The sequence below is a fragment of the Manis pentadactyla genome, chromosome 7 (genome assembly GCF_030020395.1).
Source record: "Manis pentadactyla isolate mManPen7 chromosome 7, mManPen7.hap1, whole genome shotgun sequence".
Taxonomy (NCBI): Eukaryota; Metazoa; Chordata; class Mammalia; order Pholidota; family Manidae; genus Manis; species Manis pentadactyla.
This window is the reverse complement of record NC_080025.1, coordinates 125,344,095-125,371,650: the sequence shown is the minus strand read 5'-3', so window position 1 is coordinate 125,371,650 and position 27,556 is coordinate 125,344,095. Positions and strand designations below refer to the sequence as shown.

Sequence of the window (27,556 nt, the reverse complement as noted above, 5' to 3'; positions counted from 1 at the left end):
GAGATCTGGGTAAGAGATTATGAGGTAAAGGACTAAAAAGTGCCAGTGGAGATAAGATGTATCAAGACTCCAAGATATTTGGTTTTATGGTTTTCTATTTATCATGTTAATATGATGACTTGATTTTACTCCTGGTATAAACCCTGTTGGCAATTGTTTATTATTCTTTTTATGTATTTCTGGATTTGATTTGCTAATATTTTGTTAAAGGAATTTTACAGTGGTATTTATGAAGAATATTAGGGAATAGTTTAGGTTTTCTTGATGTCCTTGGTTTTGATGTCAAGATAAATACTGTTTTCATAAATGAGAGCCCTCTTCATTTTTTGGAAGTTTGTGTAGAATTGTTTTATTTCTTCCTTAAATGTTTAAAAGAATTTACCAGTGAAGCCATTGGTACCTGAACTTTTCTTTATGGCAAAGTTTTTAATTACAAATTCAATTTCTTCAATATATATAGTGATATTCAAGTTTCCTAATTAAATTTTTAAAATAATTTGTGCCCTCAGTTTATGAATTTGTCCATTTCATCTAAATTGTTTAATTTATTGGCATGAGGTTACTTGTAATATTTCTTTATTGTCCTTATTATGTCTGTAGGATTTATAGTGATATCCTCTTATTTATTCCTGATATTGGTAATTGATATTTTCTTTTTTCTTCTTAATCATTATAGCTAGAGTTTATCAATTTTATTGGGCTTTAGAAAGAACTAGGTTTTGAATTCATTGATTATTTTTATTGTTCATTATTTTCATACCTGAAGTTATGATTTCTTTTCATATATTTGTAATTTCTTTCCTTCTTACTTTGGTTTTAAAGGTCTCTTCTTTCCTATGGCAACTTAAGCCAAACTGATCTACTTGATTTGAGACCTTTATTCATTTTATTTTATTTTCTAATGTAAGCATTTAAAACTCGAAATTTTTCTTAAGGACTAATGTATCTGCATGACTAGGATTATGATCTGTTATCATTTTTATTCAATTCAAAATGTTTTCTAAAATTCTAAAGATTTCTTCTTTGTCTCATGGGTTTTTTTTTATAAGTATGCATTTAAATATCCAGTTATTTGAGGGATTTACCAGATATCTGTCCATTATTGATATCTAATTTAGTATCATTGTCATCAGATAATAAACTTGATCTGATGTCATTCCTTTAAAAAATTTTGAAACATGTTCTGTGGCCCCACATACAGTCTGTCTTAGTGAACATTTCATGTGTACTTCAAAAGAATATGTATTCTGCCATTGTTGGGCAGAGTTTTATAAATGTGAATTAAGTCATCTTTGTTGATAGTATTGTTCAAATCTCTTGTATTTTTACTGATTTTTCTGTCTTGTTTTATCAATTCAAAGAGAAAAACAAAATCTATTGTTGTAGATTTATATACTTCTTTGAGGTCTGTCAGGTTTTGCTTCATGTATTTTAACATTCTATACCTAGTTTCATATACATGTAAGATTGTTATGTTTGTATCATTATGAAATGTCTGTCTTTATTTCAGAAAGTATTTCTTGTTCTGAAGTCTCCTTTGTCTAGTTATAGCCATTTTACCTTCCTTATAATTAGTGTTTCTATGGTATATATTTTTTATCCTTTTACTTTTAACCTCTATGTGGTTTTATAGTAAAGTGAGTTTCTTTATTTTATCTTTATTGAGGTATAATTGACAAATAAGATCCTAACATATTTAATGTATACAATGTATTTAGTACTTAGCAATAGAGTCAAGGGGAAACCTATGCAGATTTCTGGAGCTCCTTCTCTGTGTAAAAGCTTCCTCTTTTCTGGTTCTTTGACCTACGGATTACTGTCACTTCAGCTTCTTTGAAATCCCATTTTCTCAATTCAGTGGGATCACCTTGTTCTGCTTGAGATGTCCCTTCCTACTCCATAGTCCGGAAGGCACCTCCAGACAGAAAGCCAGGACAAACATAGGGCTCAACTCGTTTGTTTGCCTATTGTCTAAAAGTTGTTATTTCATATATTTTGTCCAGTTGTCTAGTTGTTTACTGTATTGAGTGGGGGTACATCCCCTCCCATTTATTCCATCATGGCCAGAAGCATGAATCTGTACATTCAGTTTTGATCATATTGAGTTAAAGTAAATTTGAAATTTCTAAATGGAGGTCCATTATCCAGCTGGTGTTTGATTTGCATTTTAGAGAAGAAATCTGGGTTGAAGAGATAAATTTGAAAATTATAGAAAATGGATGATAATCAAAGTCAGAAGCTTGTTTGGATGTTATCACCTTGTGAGAATGAAATATGTTAAGAAAACTGGGCTCCAGGTCAGGGTGTCAATGAATTTCACTTTTAAATTCCAGTCAGAGAAAGATGAAGCAGAGGAGATGACAAAGAAGGAAGATCTAGAGAGGTAGGAGAAAACCAAGAAAGCATGTTGCAGGAGCCAAGGAAGGTATTGTCAAGATTTTAATGATGCTGGCTCAAGTGAAATGAGGACTGAAAATGGATTTTATGACATGAAAAGTTTAAGGACCCTACCCAGAGCAGTTTCAGTAAAGCATTGGAACAGTAGTCAGATTCAGTGCTGAGGAGGGTTGAGAGGTAAGATGTAAGTTTAGATAACTTTTAAGTTTCATTGTAAAGGGAATACAAAAGTTAGCTTGAGAGCTATAGCTGGATGAGTATTTCAGAAATGGTTTCATTTCTTTTCTTTTAAACAATGTTTTCTTTTTAACTAGAAGAGACTTGAATATATAGAAATGCCACCAGGGAGGACCTGGTTGAGAGTATGAGGTTAACAATTTGAGGGAGAGATGATAATCTATAGTGTCAAGAGTGGAAAGCCTGCTGCATGTGCTGTTCAGAGCATGAATTGAGGCCCTATCTTAGATTAAAAAAGCGTTATATCTTCTTTTATCAGAAGGAAGGGAGAGAAAATGGGTACCCAGGAAATCAGATGTTTTGGTTTGGTGGTGGGATATTGAAAGCTATCTTTAACTGATGGCTTCTATTTCTTATGGGGAAGAAAAAGATGCATCCTACAAAATGTTTGAAAAATACTTGATCCATATTGACATAGCTCTGAATAATTTTTGATGAAAATTTGTTAGTATTTAATTAGAAACCATGGACAGAATAAAGCAGTTAAGTTTGTGTGGGTCCAGATATATTTGAATATAACATTTGGCTGAGGATTAGTCATGAAGGGACTCAGTGACCCGGTACACTAGCATGGATGGAATGTTAATACCCTGAACCAAGTCTACACCATCCCAGAAAGATGGCTGCCAGATAACCAGGTCAATGGGAGCCCCTTAACAAGGATGGAAGACTGGAAAGAAATGGAGGCTTCTTTGCTGACTCCTCCCTTGCTAACGGCTCCCACGTCTTTCTCCTCTTTTCAACTCGTTTGTTTGCCTATTGCCACTACTACAAGGTTGTTTGCGTGTTTCTTATGTTCAATCCTCAAGCCCCACTGTTGTATCTACCTATCTTCTTCTAAATCCCCAGACTTAGTCCTTAAATTCTGGTTTCTCATCTAGTATTTAACCTCTTCTGACTCTTTTTGACCTCTCTCCTGAAAAGTGTTTCATTACTTCTTGAAAATCTTTTTTCCTCATTTCTTTCTCAGTGTTTCCAATTCCTCCTCTTCTTGTGTGTTTGCCCTACTGCTTTCTATTTTTAGCCACCTTGAATCCCACTTGTCCCGCAATATTTATTTGTTTATGAAAGAAAAAAGTCTGAATTTTCAGTATTCTCAGTCCTAATTTAAGGTAGATTATATTCTTAAACAACGTCATGAGCTGCTTTAAATTTTCTCAAATTTTATTCCTTACAATTAAAAAATTAATGGGCATCTAAAAAGCAACATATAAGTCTCATCAAGTTTCAGATTGAAATAGTATTTTTTTAAAAGACAGAGTGCCTGAAAGGTTTTTTGTTCTGTTTTCTGTTTTGCTTCTTAAAAACGAGGTCCCAATGATATGTATATACAGTCTCTGGCAAACCATTGTGAAAACATTTACATATTTAGATTATTTAGAAAATCAGAGAGAATTGGAAAGACAATAAATGTCTTCATATATCTAAGTTATGGTCTATGAAAAAGGAGTTATCTCTTCATAAAAAAAGAAAAGTGTATTTTCATTTCAGCACCAAAAATGAGGGAAGCTTTTGAGAAGCAATGTTACCAGATAGGGTGCAGATATTAAAAGTCAGGAATCCTGAGTTGCTTTTTTACAGTCACTACTAGGCAGTTAACAACATATATAGATCATCTACTATGTACTAAGGACTTCCGTAGCATCTGCTAATGCATAACAGTATATCCCAGAATCTTAGCTCTCAAGCCTACCCTCTGATGGGACAGTAGGCATGAGGCATGGATTTGCTCTTCAAAATTAAAGTGGGATAAACTTTTCTTCTTTATCAAATATCTCTAACACTGAACCACGTTGACTAGCATGCCAAGAATTTCAGTCAGTGACATATTTGGGGCCTATACTAAAGTTTCCAATACTATTTAGATGTTTGCTATAGAGAAGCTCTTGTGGGCTCCAGAAAGGAGATGACTCCATTCCTTCCATAGCAAGCATAGGGAAGGGGCCTCTTAGATGATGCTCCTGGGTTCCTCACATTAGTTTGGAGCCAGGTTTTCTGGCTTGTTATGATTTGAGGCCAGTTGGTTTTGGGTTTATACTGGGGAAGATGTGACAAGCATAGGCCACGTTGTTTTGACATACCAATTGGACACTCAAAAGAAGATTTCAAATAAGTGGGACTTGGGTTTGGGGCTCAGTAAAGAGATTTATACTGGTTGTACAGATTTGGAGTTGGTATAAAGTGAAAAGAGAACCTGGGCCATGTTCTAAGGAATACTAACATTTAAAGGAAGAAATAAAGGAATACTAGCCAAAAAAGGAGATATTTCTGAGAAAAATCAGGAAAATGAATTCTCATAGAACCAAGTAAGAGTGTTGGCATATAGTAGGTGCTTAATGAATGTTTGTTAAAGTGAAAACCAAAACCAAAGGAACAGAAAACCTCGGCCCAAAACCACTGAACTGTTTGCTTTTCCTAAGCATGTTCTTTCATGGGTTTGTGCCTATCAAATGCTGTCCTCTCTGCCTGGAATACCCTTTAGTTTCCTTCCACCTTCCCTGATCTCTGCCCCTGCTACCCACCGCCTGTTGTGTTTACATAGGCTCTCTTGTCCTTTGGACCTTGACTGTCCCCTTTTGCTCCTGGCTGCCCTTGTGGCCCTGTGTGATTGCTGCTCAATCTGCCCAAGCCCTGTACATGCCAACCCTGTTCCTGGCCAATCTGCTGGTACCCAGCTGGGCTAGGAAACTCTCCTTCCTTCAGGGACTATAGAAATTGACAGAAATCAAGGAGAGAGATCATAGCTGATAGTAGATGTTAGTGTTTTCTTTTCACTATGATGTCATATGTGGTGGTGGTTGGTGGTGTCCAAGCTCTAACTAAATTGTAACCTGTGACCCCAAAGGAGTTGTGTATGTGGCCAGAAGTGGGAACAGAGAATTGTGGTTGCTTCCTCAGGAACCTGAGCACTCATGGAAGGTAAAGCTACTGAAGAATGAACATTTAAAGACAGACCTGAGGCCGTGGAAGGTAGAGGTGTTTAATAGATGCATCAGGAGTCAGACTGCCGTTTGAATTCCATTCTGGCATTTACAGATTTTTCAGCCTCAGGAAAGTTACATAACTTCTCCAGATCTCAGTTTCCTCATCCATAAAATGTGTATAGAACACTTAGCATGGTACTTGGCCAATACAACATGTTAAATAATTGTTGACAAAACCAGTCATACACATGTACACCTGCATAAGTGTGTGTGCGCACATGCACGCACAGTGTTTCATGAGTTAGGTGTACAGATGGGCATGACATACAAAGGAGGTTTATCAAAAGCAATGAAGCTAACCTTAAAAAAAGATGATGGATGGAGAAGAGATGGTCAGAAAGGGCTAATCAGTTTCCTTTGGGTAAACTTAACTTGTCGCCCTCTGGATACTAAGATGATAAGATAATGCTCGTCAGAGGCACCTGTGCTTGGCACAGTCTCCAAAATGTAGTGGAATAATAGACTCTGACATTTACCTGCTTTCATCTACTTTTCCTATTATTCAATGATGGCCATTTATGAAATTAGCTAGTTGGTCTTTGGAATGGAGTGAAGTTTTTTCCCTGTGTAAATGGGGCTCTAATTAAGACCTTTTACCGCATATGTACCTTCTTCTAACACACTGAGTTCCCCAGCTTAGGCAACATAAAGGAAATGAAAATTTCCAGTGGTATTTGGTGTTCAGAATCAGTACCCAAATGCCAGCTGGGAGGTAAATAATCATTTGAAGACCAGGATATCAATGAATTGGAGAATCACTGAAAATCTAAGAAATTGTCAACTAGGAAGCTTATTTGCACGGACAAATGTGCTTACCAACATTCTTCCTTATTTTCAGGATTCAAATCATGTATTCTTGAGTGATGAAATGCCAGTCTAAATGGAATATTTGCCAGCTTAAGGTTTATTGACTTCGATTTGTTGGTTATAATTACTAACTTTTTATTTTTTAATGTTCTAGTGCTGACATGCTTGGGGGGAAAATTGAAGCGCAGCAGTGATTGTACAGCAAGGAAATCAGCAGAAGAGGAAAATTAAATGCTAGGTGATAGTTGGAAGTCAGCAGTGATGGGAATGAGTGGGTGGGAGAGTTAAATTTTTAAGTGATTTAGTAAATGATGCTAAGAAAGAAAGTGCCATAACATCATTTTGGGGTTTTTTTTTAAAGATAACATATCATAACTGGTCTTTTTTTTTTGTACTCATATAAAACCTCTTTACAGAAAATTTTTGTTGTCCTAAAGAACTCATTCCAAAATTTTCCCCACTTCTGTTTTAAAGTAAGAGTATTTAGGGATAGTTTATTTTAAAATCCCTAGCTGCTTGAAAACTTTGTGGAGAAGGTATCTAAGAAGTGTCTTTCACTCCAGAATACTGGAGTAGTGTGTGGAATCGAATCCTGGCAGTATTAGTTAGAAATAATGAAATCAGGGAATGACATTCTCCTTATCTCCCTGGGATGCTGGGTCACTGAGCAGAATTTTCAGAGGTGGACAGATCTATTTATTTTTCTTTCCTCTCCTGAGAGGTGCTGAAAATGTATATTATCTTGTAAAGGAAAAAAAAAAGACCAGGTTATTCTCCTCCCGGGTTACTTCTAACCTGCTTCTCATGTCTTTTGAAATCCTATCCCAAAGCCTTCACTGTCTGAGTAAAAATGAAGAGTTTCTTTTCACTTTTCAATCATTTTTTTACTTTCCTAAGGAAACAAATGTTAGAGCTTATAATCAATATAAAGTATACATTTTTTTTTTCTGGGCTCTTGCCTTAAACTGGCTTTTCTTCTGTGGGCTTAGTTTCTGCTGGATTCATTCATTCTTCATCCTTTACCTGTCCCTTCATTTGTTCATTCATTTCTGGCCCTTACAAACCTCAGGATCTCTGAGAACATAATGCAATTTCCTGCCAATAGTTATTTTCTTAAGTAGTTCTGATATAGGAATCCAGATTATACATTTACTGGTTGAAACAGTATGTGTAAAAAGCATGGGAAACAGTGTGGTCTTTGGTTTAATATTGTCCAACCTGTGGCAAGTTTCTAAAATTAAGTACATGTCAGTTAATTGCCCCTTGTCCTCACTTGTACAAATTGACTGGTTTACACGTCTGAAGGAAGTCTGAAGTGAGAGGCGATCTGTGGCTGTTGTTCAGTGTTCACTCCCTTTTCTTCCTCATTTTTCATGTGTCAGCTGAGTGTCATTTCCTCAGGGAAGCCTTCCCAGTACCCCTGGACCAGATGAGTTACCCTGTGACTCTTAGCATCCTGTATTTCTCTTTCACAGCGTTCATTATAATAGTTGTTAAGTGTTTATTTGGGTAATTGTTTATTTAATGCCTGTCTTTTCCATCTGACCATATGCTTCATGGGGGTGAGAGGACTCTGTGTTGTTTACTGCCCTATCCCAGAGTCTTTCATGGTGTCTGGCACATAGTGGGAACTAATTTGTTGAAGGAATTAATCAAAAAGTAACCATCAAAAAGACACTAAATTTAATTTAACTGCTAATCAGAAAAAGTGTGTGTATTGAATTAACGTTTTTAATTTGCAATATTGCGTGTGCATTGGTTATCATTTTCTAGAAATCACAGTGTACCAAAGAGTGTGGAAATTAGAAAAAAAAATACAGTGATCACCTTCTTTTAATAAGGAAAAATTGAAAATCAGGAGAAACCATAAACTAGAGGAACTATAGAACTAGTTGGAATATTCAAGTCCCTTCCTTAAGAAGTGAGGGTTTTAAATCCGACCTGGTATTAGAACTTTTGGATGAACATATACAGGGTGTTAGGCTTAAGAATTCCCACACCGCTAGTGACTTGATAGATTATAACAGCTCTTTCCCTTAGGATCTGCTGTGCTTTCTCACTGTAAAATGTAATTAGCAGATGTAAAAAAAAAAAGTTTATTAATCTTATAGGGTATAATTATGGTTGTTTATATGTAAATTCTTTCATGTTCACGGGTTGTTTGTCTTTCATTTTAAATAAACTGGTTAGAAGTCAGATGTCATTACCAAGTTGACTAAAATCATTGCAGTTCTTTTTAAACAGGGAATTACTTATTAAGGAATTCTAACTTAATTGGCCTAGTTTTCAGGTTGGAATTTCTAATAGCTAAACCAAAAAGTCTTAGTGTAGATGTTTTGCCAAAAGTATTTGAAAGCATCAAATCCTAAAAAAGAAATATAACACAGGAAACTGGAAATCTGCACGGCCATGTGTAAATTTATTTAAATTGTCTAATGATCAGTGATGAATGATACCTGGGATGGGTGGCGTTTGCCCCTCATCCACCTTTTTCTCTTTTGCCTTCTGCTTGTTGCCCTGAAGGGCAGCCTCATCCATACAACAACAGGTTCTTTTGCTTCTTGGTTTCCAGTGTGTAGGGTCAAGGGGGAGCCCGCAGGAGGTCAGGGAATAATTATTTTGGATTCCTTCCTCTGGAGTTGCCAGGGGCTGGATGTGTCCCTCCAGGGAGGTCACAGCTTCTCTTAAGGTTGCTTTTATTCATGACTTCATCTGCTTCCTGTAACTGCTTCCTCTTCTGGTCCTTAGAACCCGGTAGTGGCTTCTACTCCCCTCTGACTTTGACTGGATGATGGCTTTCCAGCGCCATTGCCTATATACTGCCCCTGCCTTAAAAATAGTCTCTTTGTGGACCCTCCTTGAGTTACCAAATTTGAGTATGCCATTTCCCTGACTCACTGTACCTCCGGGGACAAATTCCCTATGAATCCAGTGAAACAGAAGTAAAAAGGGAAGGGCAGGTTGGGGTAAAGGGTTTTGTTTTTTCACGGCTCTACCTTGCATCCTCTCCAGCCATGGCATGTGCTCTACTCCCCTGCCTGCCCCTTCCGGCAGGAACTCCATGTGCAGGTTCTTGGTGACTGGCTAGCGCCAGACCAATTAGATACTAGGAATGGAGGGGAGGAGAGAATGGCCATTTTCTCTCTACCCCTTTCCCGGATGGACCAGAGGCTCTGCTGTGGTAAACATCTATTGGTATGTAAGTGGCTAACACCAGGTGGGAAATTCTGGGCACTCTGGGTGATAACTTACATTTATCCCACACTCATGTAATACTCTTGAAAAAGTGGTTAAAAAAATACCCTTTTACAATTCAGTAGAATAGCCAAATAGATTAACTGAAACCAAGAAATGACTTTGTAAGTGTAATATATGTATTTACTTTCAGGCATGTATATGTACAAAAATGCACTCTCTATATTTTGAAGAAAGTATGCCTCCTATGACTGATCTTCTTCATATTTGCTGCTAAAATTTCAGATTCACCACCAGTAGCAAGCCATCTTTGAGTTATTATCTAGTAGTGAGAATGAATTGACCATACCCTCCTCTTTCTGATCAGCTTTGTTATTGGTGCTGTGCATTTGTGAGGAGGATAGTTCTGGTGAGGGGGTATGGTCTGCATCTTGGCCCATAATGGAATTCAACTTGCACCCTTAAACCTCCTTACATCACGGTGTATGCAGCCAACCCACGGGCCCTTTCAGTGTAAGTGTGTAGCTAGAGGCTGCTTACTCTGGAGGAGTATATGGAGAAGGTTAAAAACACAGTATGATAAAATCTCTCCCCTTTCCCCCTCCGAGGCCTCCACAATTTCCCATTTCAATTAGGCCTCTGTCCTTTTCTTTTGCTAAGCTCCACTGTGTATCAAAACACAAAAGTTTGTGTCCTTTTCTGAATCAACTATGGGAATTCAACTGAGAAGAAAGACAGGGACTGAATTTCACATTTGGCCCTAACTTGTACAGAGAGGAAGCTTCCTGTCTGTCCACTGTGCAGGCAGGATTGCTTTGAGCAGGTCTTGGGCTGGGAGGAGAATAGTGCTTCTTCATGTTTTGGGAAGCGAGCACAGGGAAGTCATCACTCTTCTTTATTATTCCTTCCCTGGGCCCTGCATGTCCTTTTTCCATTTCCATGAAGCTGAGAGGAGCATGAAAACTCAAGACAGTGTGAGGAAGGGACGATCAGTGATGGACACTGGCTTTGAGCCCTGACTCCTTATTTTTCTCTCCTTTCTAATTATATACTCATGTTTTGCCACAAGCAACTAGTAGTTTTGATACCAGAGAGCAGTCATGTCTGAAAAGACAAAGCTAATGGCTGTGGTCATTATGCTTTACTGGACCTGGTTCTGCAGCGACAACAAATCCATCCTAAGACCAGGTGGCAGGAAGCTGTTGCTGAGATGGCTGCTGTTGCTAAGGCCAGCTTCGCCGAAGAAGTGCTCAGGCAAGCACTACCCCCTGAGGACACGGCAGAGCTTCAAGCAAGACGATCTTCTGCTGGAGGAAATCAGTGATGCTATTGATCAGCATTAGGAACCCACCCTGCTAACCTTCTCTACCATTTAATTCGACAATCAATGGACAAGTTTTTTTGTAGAGATAAAAACAAAACTCTTTGGCAGAAATTGAGGGCAGCCAAGTATGTGATTCAGGTCTTAAATTTTCTTCTGTCTGCAAACGTGTCCTCAGATGTGTGTGAATTTCTTTAAGGAAGACTTAAATTTACTCTGACTCTGAGGGGCTCCCTCCAGGCTGTGCTGTAGGTGGCTTGTCACCAGCTTGTTCAGGGGTGGCTTGGCTTCTGAGGGATCTTTGCAAACTGGAAGTTGAAGGAAATGGATGCAGGATTCATACTGTTCTAAGCAGACAAAGCGAGTTTCAAACTTCTCATGAAATGCAAACAGAGGGAAACCTTAAAAAAGGCAGCTGGAGTGGAATTGAGACCTTCTTGGGCTGGGAAAGAGTATTTATGTGCCTGAAAGTCCCTGAATCACACCCTGTCTTACCCTCTCAGCCATATGCAGTCAAACTAATTGATAGCAACAAGGAGGGATACGGTCCATTTGAGGGAATTACAAGGTTCTCAGCCATGTCTAGAATATCCATCATAGAGGTAAAGATAAACAAAAAGGGGCAAATGTCTAAAAAACCCTGTGACTCTGGCCCTTGATGAGCAATGTAATTTTTATTCTTCTTTAATGACAGATTGAAGTCCATGGGCTGTCAAAGGGTTTGCCAAGATGGTTATGAAGTGTTCATGGCCATCCTCAGCATTTCAAAAAGCTCAGTGGCAATCATATGCTTCCCTATTAAAAGTCTGCATACCTATGACTGAAATAGCACTTAGTTGATTTGGATTAGAATTCTATCACCTCAGCTTGGTAGCAGGAGATACCTCATGCTGATCAGTAGCTTTACCAGATGAATAGATCTTTGAGTGATAAAGAAAATGGGGAATGGGTGACTTTTACTTAAATAGTTTTATAGAAAAAGCTTTCAAAATTACAATGCATGGAGGAAAATAATAAAAGGGATCCTTGATGGACTGATGGATGGATCAACTTTTCTTTCAATGAATATTTACTGAACCCCCTATAATGTGCTATCAGCATATTACACTTGTAAAAACCACACGAAGACCTCTGTAGAATTTGAATTTTAGTAGGAGAAACAGTGTACACAAATTAATATAGATTATGATTACTGTAATGACAGACATAAATAAGGTGATGAGGTATTAATAGGGGTTGAGTGACCACCAGAGATGCGGTGGTTAGCGGAGGTCTGTTTGAGGAGTACACATTGGAGCTGATGCCGAAGGATGAGAAAAGCCTGGAAGGATTTGGAAAAGCATATGAAGCAATAGGCCTGAGGCTTGGAGAGGAGAAAGGGCTTGACTAGGTCAGGGAACAAAAAGGAAGTCAATGCAGCTGGATCAGCTCAGTGAGGGGAAAGGTCATCAGATGCCAAACAGCAGAAACCCTCCAGCAAGAGGTTTGGGCTTTATTCTAAGTGCAATGAGGAAATCATCGAAGGGCTTTGAGCATGAGTTTAATATTATCTGAGTTTTTTTTTAAGATCAATTTGCTTACTTGTATAGATTGGATTTGAGAGGGGCAAGTATTAAAGTAGAAGATGAATTTCTTTTGAAATAGAACTTTTACTTCCTTGAGCTCTAAGTCAGACTTTGGACTTCGTAAGTCCAAGATTCACAGAGTAACTAGCTAAATGCGGGTCAAGTAATTAGTTTTATTAACAGATGGGCAAATCCAAAATAGCTCCTCAGATGCATGGCTATCTCTTAAGAACCAGACTGGACGAAATTCAGCATGGACTTGAGGCCCAAATGGTGCCTTCTGCTCCCACACCAGAACTCAATCCCAGGACCTGCTTCTGCCTGCACAGAAACTTGAAGTCTGCTTATTCAACCAGTGGCATAGACTTCAGGCTTCTCTCACACGCCTGGTTGTCAGTGAAATATGGTGGGATTCCTAACCAAGAAGGGAGCCCTCCAGTCTCCTTACCATACAGAGAGAAAAGCCTGGTATGTGCATAGGCAGGTCAGAGAACAAAGGCAGAGGCTGTTAAATAAATGTTCTCTGATAAATGTAGAACTCTGGCCTCCCTATTAGTTTCCCCTCCCCTTCAGGGGCAGCAAGTACAAGGGGAGACTGAGGTAGGACATACGCATTCTGTAATTCCCTAAGGGGATGAGGTAGGGGAAGGAATTTCCTATTCTGTGGGCTGAAGTGAAAATGCAGTGGGAAATTAAAAGACTTCTTTCTCCAAACCAGTTATCAGAAAAGTAGAAGTCAAAGCAATTTTGTAAGGAGGTATGGTGATAAGTATCTTGAGTTGTGCAATTAACTGCCTCAAATATGCTTTTTTGGGTAGTGGAAATATGGCCTGAGTTTAAGCACACATCATATCCTCATGAAACCTCAGCACAAGGAAAATAAGAAATGGAAAAAAAAGCAAAAGGACAGGTGTTTTCAAATGATGCAACTTGATGCCTTCAGGTACTGAAAGAGAAAGGGAATGAAAAGTCTATGTAAGGGCAGTGGTTAGAGAAGCCTGAAGGGAAGGTAGAAGGAGAAGGGCTAAGAGGGAAGGGCTGAGGGTGGGTACAGAGCAGAGGAAGCCCCTTCAATAGAGACCTGGGGGAGGGGTGTATTAGTCAGGCTTTTGGCACACTCAGGGGGGTAATGGAAGAGAGGTGAACAAAATGACGGTAAGGTATGGGCACAATCAAGGACCGAACAGAGGATGGGGAAGGCCTGAGGGATTAGCAACACTGGGACGATCTGAAGGGGCAAGTCTACAGAGTGGGCCCTGGAACCTTGCAGGAGCATCAGGTGTGGATGAGGGCTTGGGTAGAGAAACACTGAGTCCCTGGGGAAGGAGATGAGGGAGCCAAACATACCCTGACTTCTGTCATCTTCTGCCCTCCCATCTCTGTGCAAACTCAGCTGAAAGCCGGAGTCAAGAGGAGACAGTCACAGAGCACCTCTTTGGACATAGAGTAGGACAGGGAAGGAGCAAGAAGGGCAAACTGGAGAAGAACCTGTAAAACATTTTATTGGAATATAGGTATGAGTTTGTATTGAAATTCCTGCCGCAGTTTAATGAATTAATTGCCTCCAACCATCAGTTGAGCACTTGCTCTGCATATCTGGGGATCTCTCTGGTATCTGGAGGTACCAAATAAGTCAACAAAGGTTTTGTCCCTGAGGGGCTCATAAGCTAGCACATAGTTGTGGTTCTAATGTCAGCTGATGGGGGCTATGGGACAAGAAGTGGCAAAGACCTGGAGGAGGGGTGTATTAGGCTTTTGGCACATTCAGGGGCATAATGGAAGAGAGATCAACAAAATGACTGTGAGGTACGGGCACAAGCAAGGACCCAACACTGGGTGGGGAAGGCCTGAGGGACTGAGCAATAAGTGGCAAAAGACATCTCTGCCTGAGACAGGTAGTGACAGCTTCCAGGGGGAGGTGACTTTTGAGCTGTATGGAATTTGGGCAGAAGATCACCAGGTGCAGAGAAGCGTCTAGCCACACAGGGAACAGCATGGGCAGGCGTGCCGACTCTGTCAGGGTATGGTGGCGAAGACGTGAAGTTGGAAGGAGGATGGGACAGAGCCTAGTATCAGCACTTTGTGAGTCTCACTGAAGAGTTTGGAGATTAGCCTTCGAATGGCCAAGTGGGAGTTCAGAGAGGCTCAGAACGTATACTTCTCACAAAGGGTGAGTTGATGCAGAATGCTTTCTTTAATACCTTCTCTTCTTGGTGCATTCTCCTTTTCCCCCTTTCATGTCCTTCTCTGCTTCTCTACCTGACCTACCACCTTTTTAATTGTTGTTGTTTCTGGTAGATGAAACTCCAGGGTAAAGGGATTAGTTAGGATGGATTTGTATAAAGACAATAAAAAGAAACATTCCAGGTTTTTAAAAAATTCCCACTTTAGTTGCCAGTAGGGGTTTAATTTGAGGATGGTGGAATACTGGGGATGCTGGCACAGAAATTAAAATGCTTAATGAGCCAATGCTTAGTGGCCTACCATAATAAGGTAAAAATAAGGTGTGAACTTGATGACAACTTAAAAGGTTATCTTGAAATGCAATCAGTATACCCTGATGTTTATTTGTATAGACTGCAACATAGCAAAAATTGAACAAATGAAAATACAAATATATATCTCATTTCTTTTCCACACATTGATCTGCAAAGAGAAAACTCTACAAGATTTGGGGAGAAAGTCCTTTACCTAATTATTAAAAAAAAACATTTTCTATCTGCTCTTTTATTTTATATACCCATTACACCTGTTTAATTAATCCTAAACATGATGCTGACTGCTAATTAAACAGCCCTGAAAGTGACTGACTGAAGGTAGTAATTTGAGATAATTAGTTTTGGTTTCAAACACTCAATTTTCACACTTTGTGCTCATTTTTAGAAAGGGGTGGCTCATTATTATAGGCAGGGTGGGGGTTGTGTAAGGCATTTTACTGCTGGACTCTAACTAGCTGAGGAAGTGGGAGGATTATTATATATCCAAATAGGACAAGGAAATGGCACAATACTATAGAATTTGCTACTGAATCCTCCACTATCCCCTCCTACACACAGCACACCCCACAGTCACACATGCACAGAATTCCTTCCAAAGTGAAGGTCAGTCTGCTGAATCTCTTTCATCAGAATATAGAAATGTACATGCTCTTGATCTTTGGGCAAGTTATACCTAGTAAGGGGTAGATCTTACTGAGTCATCCATTGTCTCTCTCCCAGGTACTCCAGAAGAAAGCAAGAAAAGGTAAAATAAGTCCAAGTTTGACGTGTGGTTTGACATTTGGAGGGGTGTCCTTTATGAGCAGTCATGTTCTACAAAGGCACAAAATCTAATCAAAGGAACAATCTGCCAAGATAGGACCAGCGCATCTGGCAGAGAAACCAAAGGGGCAAGAAGAAGGCAGGTCAGACTGGTTTTCATGGGTCCCCAGTGTTAATAAGCACATTAATGTGGTCATACTATGAGAACAGCACCAGGAAAAGTTGGGGGTTACACAGGCTAAGTCATTGTTACAGTCATTGTAGATACAAGTTACACAGAAGCTGAATGGATCCTGCAGCACCATGGAGAGCTCTCAGCACATTGGTCTGCTGCTCCCTGGATAACATGGCTTTCATATTGCAGGAAGTTCAGGGTCACTTGGCTGGCTACTATTGTGGATTAAGGATTCTCTAGACCTAAGAAAGGTTATCCAGAGGTTGAGGGCTTTTCAAAGATGTCAAGAGGAAAGTCAAAACCTTCATGAGGATCGGAAACCACCTGGCCAGTGTATGGTGGGTGACAGTTGGATTCCAGAATGTACAGCTTTGTGTGAGAAGATGGACCTGCATCCTCTTTGACATCAGAGCACAGACATTAGCTGCAGGATCTGATGGAGAGCAAAGTTAATTATTTTATGTGTCAGTCAAACCTGCATCTTCAACCAAGCAACCTGAGTTAGGACATCATGGAGTCATTTTGCTCTCTGAACTTTCACACCGCAGCATGGCAGCAGAGGAGTGATAAGATGTACTGCTGCACAGTTCTCTCTCCCAAATTGCCCTCCTCTTTTTACTTTTCATACTTTCCATGGGTGACCACATGCCCTCCCTTGGCTTAAACTACCACCACCATAATGCTCCCACCATTCTTTATCTCCAGTCCTGAAGACTATCTTAAAACCCCAGATCCCCAATATTATTGTCCACTTTTTAGTTGCTTTCACTCATCTCACAAGAAACTCAAAAAGAAGCAAATCAAAAATTAAACATCATTTTTGTCTCCCACATCTTCTCTTCTTCTTGTCTTGGTACATAGCAAACATCATCTACCTACTACCAAAGCTGTAGAACTGAGTCATTCCACGTTTCTCCTCATTACCTATACCTTACCTTGTCTTTTAGATACTTAAAGGTTCTACACCTTTCTTTTATCCCCTCTTCTACTGCCTTAGTTCCATTTTCATGCTTTCTTACTTAGATTTCTGTAGTAGTTTTCTTTCTGGTTGTCCTGCATCTAGTATGGTTTCCCTTTAATTACGTTTATCTCTAGGTGTAGTGTGGGTCCACTTGCACCAGATTCTTCTGGAGGGCATACTAAAATGCAGATTACTAGGCCTTTAGATGAACTGAGTCAGAGTTTTCACGACCAGGGCTACCTCAGTGTACCCTGAAACTTAAGGGCCACAGCTCTTCGTACTGCTGCCAGTGTGATTTTTCTAAAGTAACATCCGATTCTGCCACTCCCGTGATTGTTTACTCCACTTCTCTGTGCCGCTGTGATGAAATCCATATTCTTTGTCCTACCTGACTAGCCCTTTGTCATCTGGTTTCTGTCCAGCTTCGCAGTTTTATTTCCTGATACTCCTTCCTTGGTATCCTGCATTCCTGCCATGTGAAAAACACTGCAATTCCTGGAACCTGACATGCCCTTTCTTGACTCTGTGCCTTTGGGCATGCAGTTCTCTGTGGCTGAAATGTCCTTCCCTGCTGCACCTGCCAGATTTCCTGTACCTTCTATGCCCCATCTAGTCTGTATGTCCTTCTGCAGTAGTTGTTCAGCATCTGTGCGTTCTTCAACCCTACCACTTCACTGATAGAGTAAGGGTCCTCATTTGGATATATAAGTGGATGTTACAATTTAAAAGGTTTTAAGGGAGAGATTTGTGGCATGTAGTTAATTTCTTATTCAATAGTTTGGATTTTTTTTAGAAGAAATGACATAGGATCCCTAGCTTAAAAAAAATCTTCTAGCAACTCACACTATGTCAGAAAAGAGTCTCTTTTCCTAAAGAAATTATGGTATGGATTCCTGTTTTGTGATTTTTTTAGGGGTGGGGGCTGGAAAGAGATTTTTTTATTAGAAGATACATAGTTGGCTATTCCCATATTTTTTTGTGGTACTCAACTAGTATATCAGTAAGCAGTGAATAGACTTGCAAAACTATGTATTTAAAATAATTACTATATAGTTAAAACAGTTTACCAAAAATATAATCTTAAGACTGAAATGGTATCAAGTGTAAAAAATCTTATATTTTTAAGTATTTATATCTGTTTGTCCTTGTGTAGCCTTTATGTCCTAAAGCTAAAGACAATTTCAGAGGTGACCTTTTCTGATGTATGTATTATAACTTCATTTCTGCACCAGAACTTATCATGTACAGAATAAAAAAGCACAAATGTTTTGCTTTGGCTTCAGACACCATGGAACCTGAAGCAAAACTAATTTATTTCTTGCTGTTTAGAAATGTGCTTTGAAAGACCCACAGACCATTATAAAATACTTTCTAAATTAAATTGGTGGTCATAAAATGATATTTTGGCTTCAGGCTGCTAGGTCTAGTTTTCTGGTATGGCTTTGGCTGTTTAGTCTCTTGTGTGACAATCCATCATTTGACTAGATTCCTCATGGGTTGAAATGACCTGTCATTTGTTGTGCAGATACCTCAAATCAGCTATGCATCCACAGCCCCTGAGCTAAGTGATAATACCAGGTATGACTTCTTCTCTCGGGTGGTCCCGCCTGACTCCTATCAAGCACAAGCCATGGTGGACATTGTGACGGCACTGGGGTGGAATTATGTGTCAACACTGGCGTCGGAGGGCAACTACGGAGAGAGTGGTGTGGAGGCCTTCACTCAGATCTCGAGGGAGATCGGTAAGCATGTATTTATCAGATGACTGTGTTTGGAGGCAACAGGTTGTGGAAGTCTGAGCATCCAAGTGCTCTCTGATTTGTATGGCATAATCGAGCTCCTACAGATGCATGACCTAGGCTGGCCACCCTGGGGGCAGCTGGGTTTATTATAAATGATTCTGTTGTTCATGGTCTATCAAGGTGACCCTTTGGTGCTAATTCAGAAAATAGAGCTACTGACTTAGGCGAACATTTTTAAAATTTGTCTGTTTTGACAAGGGAGTTTTTTTGCACTTTAGAGCCACTGTAAATTTGACTAAATGACATACTATTTGATTGTTCTGGATGGAAGTTTACATTAGCAAGTCATTAAATTTAAAAAAAAGGCAGTAGAATTTAGCATCTTACACTAGAGGGATTAAGACTGGTAATCATTTTAAAACAATACTGAAGTAGCCCCCAAGGCTATGCTTAAGCAATATTCTTATTGTTGTATTTGACTTCTTACAGTTTTATCCTTACCTTAAACTCTGAAGCGTACAATGGAATGAGGGGCAAGATGTAAAAATCTGGTTGAACTGGGGGCTGATGAGTTCTGTCCTGGGCTTTATCCAAAGCTCTGTAGGCATTTTACCATGTATATGTTTAGGTTGTATCCATTCCACTATGTGGAAAAAAAAAACAGAACAAAACAAAACAAAAAATTTAAAGCACAAATCTTATTGTTGACTGGTCAACAAATAACTTTGTGGATGAAAGGAGACATCTTGCTGTTACTCAACAAATACTATTATTCTTATTAAGAATTTCTGAATAAAACTTAATGTTCTTCTCTAAGAGTAAAAACAACATTTTGTGGAAAAATTAAAGTGTCTATTGGCTGTTTTGGGGTAATTTTGAACTTGAAGAAAAAAATTATACTGATAATTTATTGCTTTCCTTGGAGACTTCAACTCAGGAGAAGACCATGGGAGTGATTTGGACTTATCCATAATGTGCAAGGATGAAGAGCCTAAAATTATATTTAGGACCTAACGTTATCAGAATGAGATTTTCTCTAGAAAGACTTTAATATGCTTGGAATAGGTTCTTCTGTACATAACATGGCATGGTGGTTTATTATATACAATATTTAGTGTGCTTAACATTTGTTCCAGAATATAGAAAATGTAACCTAGATCAGGTTAATTGGTTTAGACAATTATTCACATCTGTTGTAAGTGTCCATGCTACTGTAATCTTTGCTCTTTGGAATTTTAAATTATATCACTATTACTGTAGAAAAGATTCAAAATATTGCATTAAATTTTAATTGATGAAAAATTATAGTATCTTCTTGGATAAGAATCCTCAGTTTATCCTTAAAGGAAATGCCCACTGAAATGAAGACAATAGCTTCTGGAAGCAGGGTTAATGCATTATTTAAGCAGCTCTTGTCAGTTCTCAACAGAGTGATAATTCAACAAGAGAAGGAAACGAACAGGGGTATATATTGAAATTATAGGTTTTCTGCAGTGACCCTGTACATTCTTCAACTATGGAACACATTTTGTGTGCACGAAACAGATTACTGTGAAAAAGTCAATACAGGACATAATTTACCAGTTGTTGCAGAATCTGTTAAAATGCATTGTTCTAAGTTAAGTGAGATCTCAATTTCATTCTTTTGACTAAAAAAAGAAATACTTAGTTTTCACTTTTAGGGAGTGTTGGTGTACTTTGGTAATACTATCACATAAAGGATTCAGATGGTTCCATTCATTATTCCTGTTTCTATTTTAGTCATTAGTGTGGGAGAAAATAATTTTAGTGCCCTGTGGATGCTCCTGATTAAAGCAACATGTTTCTTCTATGTTGAGCCTTTCAGTATTCTGTGACTTGATTGGCTGTCCATTCTGTTTCAGTTCTCACTTATCTGGGGAATGGAGGGAGGGTTGGATTGTCAATTAATATGCAGAATACTGAAAAGGCCAAATTAGTACCACACTAGAGTATGTCATGGAATATATTAAATATCAAAATCATTCCTCATTTTAATGACAAAGATTTTATCTTGAACAAAAATAGCTGAAAATTAAACCTTTTACATGACAATGATATTAATGGGAATAGCTAATGGTAGCAACTTAACCCATTCTGAAATAATCTGATGACTGATGAAAATTCATTAATTCTGTAACATTTGCTCCTCCTACTACAACATTGATGACATCTCTGTCATCGTGTTAGTAGTGTGTATTTAAAAATCTTAGGATCCTGACTGAGAAGGGATGTATAAATCACTATTTTGGAGTGTCTGTTCATTGTATAAAACTATATATTTTCCCAACTGTTATAAATTTTCTCATATTCTGTTCTGAATCTCTCTCAGAACTTTTATTGCTAAGAAATTTCAGTGTAAATTGAGGCTCCTATGTTTTATCTTTGATTAATTCAGACAGATCATAATGGAATGATAGTGAAATGAAAATCTGTTTAGTGATGAATTTTTTGTATAGTTTGATTAAGACATTTTTTCATTTTAACAAAATCTGAGACTTGGGGAAGTGTTCTTTATGAATTTTGGAGAACAAAGTTTATGAGGGAATGATAGTGATGAACATAAACATAAGTGATGGCTCTTGTCTAGTCAAGATCCTTCAGAGGGAGAGCAGGACAGGTATCTTTTTGATAAAATAAAGACAACTAGACCCTCAATATCCTATCTGTTAAGTCTCAGCCGAAAGCATCCTTGCCTTTAGAGTTTTTACTGGAGAAGGCTAAAAGCATGTTTGAGATCAACAAATAACACAATTTGATTAGGGCACAGTTTGTGTAGTGGAGTGCAGGAGACAAAATTGGAAAGCTTGAATGGACATGACACATAGCTGAGTATTTCACTTCATAGGATGGTAACTTTATCCTTCACTTTCTAGACTGCAAAGGAGACCATTGAGGAGAGAGGGATCTATCAGGATGTGCATTTAAGATTATACTACTGAGAAGTGGAAGATATGACAACTCGTTGAGAATCCTTTGCAATATCAGTCTTAGCCTGATACAGGGCAGTGATAGGAGAAGAGGAAGAGGGAACAGACTTAAGAAACCTTGGCAAGGTGGGTTTTGTGGAGCTTAGCAACTGCTTGGAAGAAGAAGTTGGGGGTAAGAAAAAAGTTAAAATTGAGCTTGAAATTTTTCTGAACCCGGGCAATTGGGAGAATGCAAATGCCAAGAATAGAAAAGAGACAGTAAAACAGAAAGGTTGGGTTAGGATGAAAAGCATGGTTTGGCTATAAACACAGTAAACTGTAGTTACTAGTACATACCTTTTCAACGAGCAGCAGAGAACATTTGTCCCGAGCCGAGGCAGGAATTGAGATATAGATCTGAAGCTCATTCTTAGAAAATTGGTGATAGGTAGGAAAGGTAATTGCTGAGGATAGAACATGTAGAGTGAGAATTGAAGGAGGCTGAAAATAGATTCCTGGGGAGAAGCTTTATCTAAAGGTATGGAATAACAGGTATTGGTGAGGGTGTGAAAAAAAGGGAGCCCTGTACACTGTCATTAGGAATGTAAATGGGAAAAGTCATTATGGAAAATATATGATGGTTTCTCAAAAATTAAAAATAGAACTACAGTATGATTGATCAATCCCACTTCTGGGTATATATCCAAAAAAAAAAAATGAAATCAGTAGCTTGAAGAGAAAGATATCTGTATTCTCATGTTCACTGCAGCATTTATTCACAATCACCAAGAAATGGAAACAACCTGTCTCCATCAACAGATGAATGAATAAAGAAAATTTATATACAATGATATATTATTTAGCCTTTAAAGAAAAGGAAATCCTGCTATTTGTGACAGCATGAATGAACCTGGAGGACATTATGCTAAGTGAAATAAGCCATATATAGAAAGACACATACAGCATGATCTCACTTATATGTAGAATCTTAAAAGTGTCAAATTCATAAAGGCAGAGAGTAGAACAGTAGTTGCCAGGAGCTGGGGCTAGGAGAAATGGGGAGATGTTAGCCAAAGTGTACAAAGTTTTAGTTATGCAGAATGAATAAGTTCTGGAGATCTAATGTACATGTGGGAACCATAGTTAAGGCTACTGCACTGTGTAATTGAAATTTGCTAAGAGAGTTGATCTTGAGTGTTCTCACCACACACACACACAAAACAAAACAAAACAAAACAAAACAAAACAATAACTATGTGAGGTGATGGATATGTTAATTAGCTTGATTGTGGATTGTGGAAATCATTCCATAATGTATACATATATGAAAACATCATGTACACCTTAAATAAATACAATTTTTGTTTGCCAATTATACCTTAATAAAGCTGGAATAAAGTTGGTGTAAATGAAAAAAAAGTGTGGGAATAATGGCCTAGATTTAGCAAATAGAAAGCTAAGATACGGCAGTGTTCTCTAGATTGGCTTGTGGCCGTGGGAGGACTCCTGGTCTCCTTTGAAGATTTCCATGATGGGAAATGGTAGGAGTTCTTTAGGAAAATTCAAGGATATTGAGCAGATTTTCATAAGAGAACAGGCACTTTTGCCAGAGGGCATAGCTGAACGTGCGTGTGCGTGTGTGTGTGTGTGTGTGCGTGTGTGTGTGTGTGTGTGTGTGTGTGTGGTACAGTGACAGAGAACCAAGAAGTGTCCTCCAGAGGGAGTAGTAGTAGTTCTCTGGGGCTGTCATGAAATATCACAAAGTGGGTGGCTTAAAATAGAAATTTATTGTCTCCGAGTTTTGGACGCTAGAAATCTGAAATCAAAGTGTTAGCAGGGCCATACGGCTTCTGAAAACTGTAGGGGAGAATCCTTCCTTGCCTCTTGTAACTTCTTGTAGCCTTCATGTATCTTCTGGTGTTTGCTAGTAATTGGTGCTCATTGTTCTGTAGATGCACCACTCTACTCTCTGCTTCTGTCATCAGCTCTCCATCTTTCCCCTCTTGTGTCTGTCTCTGTCTTCTCTTCTTATAAAGATGCTAGTCATATTGGATTAAAGGCCAAACCTACTTCAGTATGACCTCATCTTGATTAAAATTACATGTGTGATGACCCTATTTCCAAGTAAGGTCATATTCTGAGGTACTGAGGTTAGGATTTTAACAAATCTTATTAGGAGATACAATTTAATACCCATAACAGGGGGTAATAATGAAGAAGGGTATTGTTAGGGAGATAACTTCCAGTGACAGGGATAGGAGGCAGACCAGGTTAGTGACAAGGATGAAAGGGGTGCTAAGTAGACAGAACTGGTTCATGGAAAAGCCTATAATGTAGCCAGCTCAGAAGTTCCTTTTGGAATGTTACAGAATTTTACTCTTCCAATCCTGATTACTTGGGTAGATGGGGTGATCTACTGGATAGGTAATTCGGGGTTCTGGACTGGGGTAAGTAGTGGGATTCTAGTGCCTGTCTCTCCTATGCTTCCAGGCAGTCAGAGCTTCCCTGTAGGATTACGGTGGGCACTCCGTATACAGCGGTGTACCGCCTCTTCAGCCTCCCTGCTCTGTGTAATTGCAAGATGTTCCTTTTGATGATATCTGGAAAATTATGGACATCCACAGAGTTTTTAAAAAATTTTCTAATGTATTTTTATTTTCTCCTTTGGGATCTTTTGGCTTAAGGGAAGGGAACAGCTTATTTGCTGTTCATTGGTAAGACTTATCCATCATGTTATATACCCTCATTTGTTAGGACCACAGTCCTCTACTTCTGTCTTTTAATTATTTGATATGAGGTGTTTCATTGATATTATAATAAAGAGGTTCATAATATAAGCTCATGCTTTTCCATCATCAGGTGTGGTGTTGTGGCCCGTGACAACTCATTATATGACTTCCTTGAGTCTTTAGACAGGTTCTTTTGCTTGTCTTACCTTATTATATTATTTTTAAGAAGAAGACAGGATAATAAATGTTAACGCTACCACTATTATTATAAGGGGCAAGGAAGCTAAAGCTTTATCTTTGAAGATAAAAGGAATTTGTGAAAGCATTGTATCTTTTCACTGTGGATTTGCACAGTGTGGCAACACATCTCCTTTAATCAGTCGTCATATTTATGAATGGCCTATTGAAGATGACAGGCCTGTGAGTCATCACACGCATTACACGGGGCAGAATAGATCTGATTCTGTCAAATCTTATGCCATATGTGGCTTTTTTCCCTACTATGCAAAACTGGAAGCTTCTGACTATTGTCTGACATGTGTTCAGAATCTTAAAATCTCAGAGTTGGAAGGGACCACAGAGGTCACTGGGTTGGCATAATCTGTTTGAAATGTTAATGCAATAAGCTCATTTAATTAATTCTTTTGTTTTTATATAAAATGACTGACACTTGCCAAAATATTTGATAGTGATTTATTTTTGGTGGGAGTCAAACAATATAGTAAGGGAAATAGCATTCCTAGTATACAATACAGCGTTGGTGGTATAGTGGTGAGCATAGCTGCCTTCCTAGTATACAATACAGAAGTGCCCACCAATTGTATTTTTAATCTGTTTCAGTACAATTTTAAAAGAAAACATATTTTCCCTCTTGGATTATAAACAAGAGGTAAGTTTTATTAATTGAAAAGGATTCATTTCAACATTAAAACAAAATATCTTCAATGATAGGAAGAAAAGAATTCATAAAGAGCAGCTTTTTCCCTCAGATGTTCATTGCTTTGGAAAAACGACTTCCAGCAGGCAAAAATCAATTTGACAGAAGTATTAACGTTATAAAATACTATGAATGAAAGGAAACATTTTAATTCAATTGAATTTTTGCTTTATATTCTTACAGCTGAGTTCCATTGATAACACCACATTTCAAGTTGCAAATCATATTTAATTAGTATTAACACCAGGTAATTGGCAAGAATAACTTCAAAGGATGGCAGAGGAAATTGCAAATTGGAGCTGCAGGTTCAGTGATCCTGCAGAAGCTTTATAGGGATCCAAAGAAAGTGTATATGGTTTTAACAATTACTGCAGAACCTGATCAAATAGAGTGTCATTTCAAAGTTGTTCTTCACCCTGGCCTTTCTTAATATTTAGGGTTTTGGAACTGCTAAGTAACAACAGCTGCTGTTAAAGTGAAAAAGAAAACAGTGTTCAATAAGCATTTTCAAAACTATGATTTAATATTGTTCAGTGTTTAGTAAATAATGGCAGTTTGATGCAGTGGAACCCTCCTTAGAGTCAAGAACTTGTTAAATCCCTCTTCTTCAATTATGAAACGTTGAGGATTAATATCCTTGTCTGTAAAATGGGAGCCCTCTGCTCAGTGGTCATCAAATGAAATAATACTTCTGCGTGTTCTTCATATTCTCTAAAGTGCTATTTGAAATCAGGTATTATTAGGGAAAGATTTGGGATAATTTGGGCTTTTTCCCCAATGTGTGGCAAATTATTAGGAGGGTCATAGATGTATTGCCTGGTGTGTAGGATAAAGAGCCAGAGAGGGCTTTTCATGATTTGTTAATTACCTTCAAACTTATTCTATTCTGCCTGCTAGATGAGAAAGGAGCATTTTGAGTGGCTCCTGACCACTCACCCTGTCTCTGTTATACTTACTATTTCTGCTTTACAACTGCTTTGGTAGATATTCCACCGGAAGTTTTACTCCTGCTCCCCCTGGCTGTCAAATTTAGGGTCTGGTTGTTCAGTTACCACGTAAAACGGTTGAGATATCAAGACAAGTTTGCCTTATCCTTGGGAATGTGCTTTCTGAAATCCCTGAGCTTAGCTCTGGGACACCACTTGCCACTCTGATTGTAGTGCAAACTTCTCTCTAAACATCTTCCCCCAGAATGTGTTTTTCTCAAGGGAAGAGCCCTCCATCCCCACTTCCCACCCCCAATACCCAAAAGAGTGCCTGGCACATAACCAATGCTTCATGAATCTCTGTTGAATGGTCACTGTCACCAAATTCATGGTCGTGCTGGCATGGTGAGCCTAGAGGTCAGCCTCACTCAGGCTCTGCAAACTGAAAGGCAGAGATGTTTCCAACAATGACTTATGCATTTTCTTTGCTAATGTGTAACCTATCTGGGAAATTTCAGGGGCTTCCATACTGTCAAGCCACTGAGAATTCAGTTTTTCATTACTGGAAAATACTAATCCCTCAGGCCAAACAGTACTGGGGAGTGATTAAATGCTTCTCAATGGCTGAGTCCAAGTTCTTGAACTGTTGTATCCTAGCTATGGGACCCTGGCAACCTAATCTTGTGCCTCACATTCCTCACCTGTGGATTGGGAATAAGGATTGTACCCAAACTGAGTGAGATCTTAGATAACTCTATATGGCTCTTGGTAAATGCTCAGTAACTATCAGCTTATATGGTTAGGGGCTTGTGCTAACCAATGGGTGATGGAGGGGTGGTCTCATTGCCCTGACCCTGTATCCAGTTTGCTCAGTGAATAAATAAGAAGGCAGGGGGAGGCATAAACAAGTGCTCAATTAAAGGCAGCCATTACTCATCATTCCTGAAGCTTGCTTTTTACCTGCTAGCAGTGACCAATTCTATTATTATTTCTTCTTAGCTTAATAAACTACCTAGAATAGTGTAGGCACATAGTTAAATACATGAATTAATTAAATATCAGTCAACATTGGTTCACCAAATCTGCTTGTTCCTCTTCCTTTCTAAGCCTAGATATTCATCTATTCAGCCAGCATTTATTGTGTACCCACCATGTGTCAAGTTGTACTTGTGCTAGTCTCTCAGGTTACAGAGATGAATTGTGGCCTCTGCTTCTTAGCTGGCCACTGTGTATCAGAGGATGACGAGATGCAAAGAAACAACTACAAACGGATGTGATCATTGCCTTAATGGAGGCATCATTTAGAGGCACTGTCCCAAGAGCACTGTGCCCAAGAGAAGGCATCTGCTGTTCATGTAACACGACCTGGCATATGACAGTAGAGGTGGCAGTT

General features: G+C 38.7%; 1 protein-coding gene across 2 annotated transcripts in view; it reads left to right on the top strand.

Moving 5' to 3' along the window:
- The window catches only part of GRM8 (glutamate metabotropic receptor 8), a 759,463-nt gene that overhangs the window by 118,430 nt on the left and 613,477 nt on the right, over nucleotides 1-27,556 (top strand). For both annotated transcript variants that reach the window (XM_036909115.2, XM_036909118.2), the window contains exon 3: nucleotides 18,428-18,644. In XM_036909115.2, coding sequence (XP_036765010.1) covers nucleotides 18,428-18,644 — 217 coding nt within the window. The remainder of the gene's footprint in view (nucleotides 1-18,427; nucleotides 18,645-27,556) is intronic.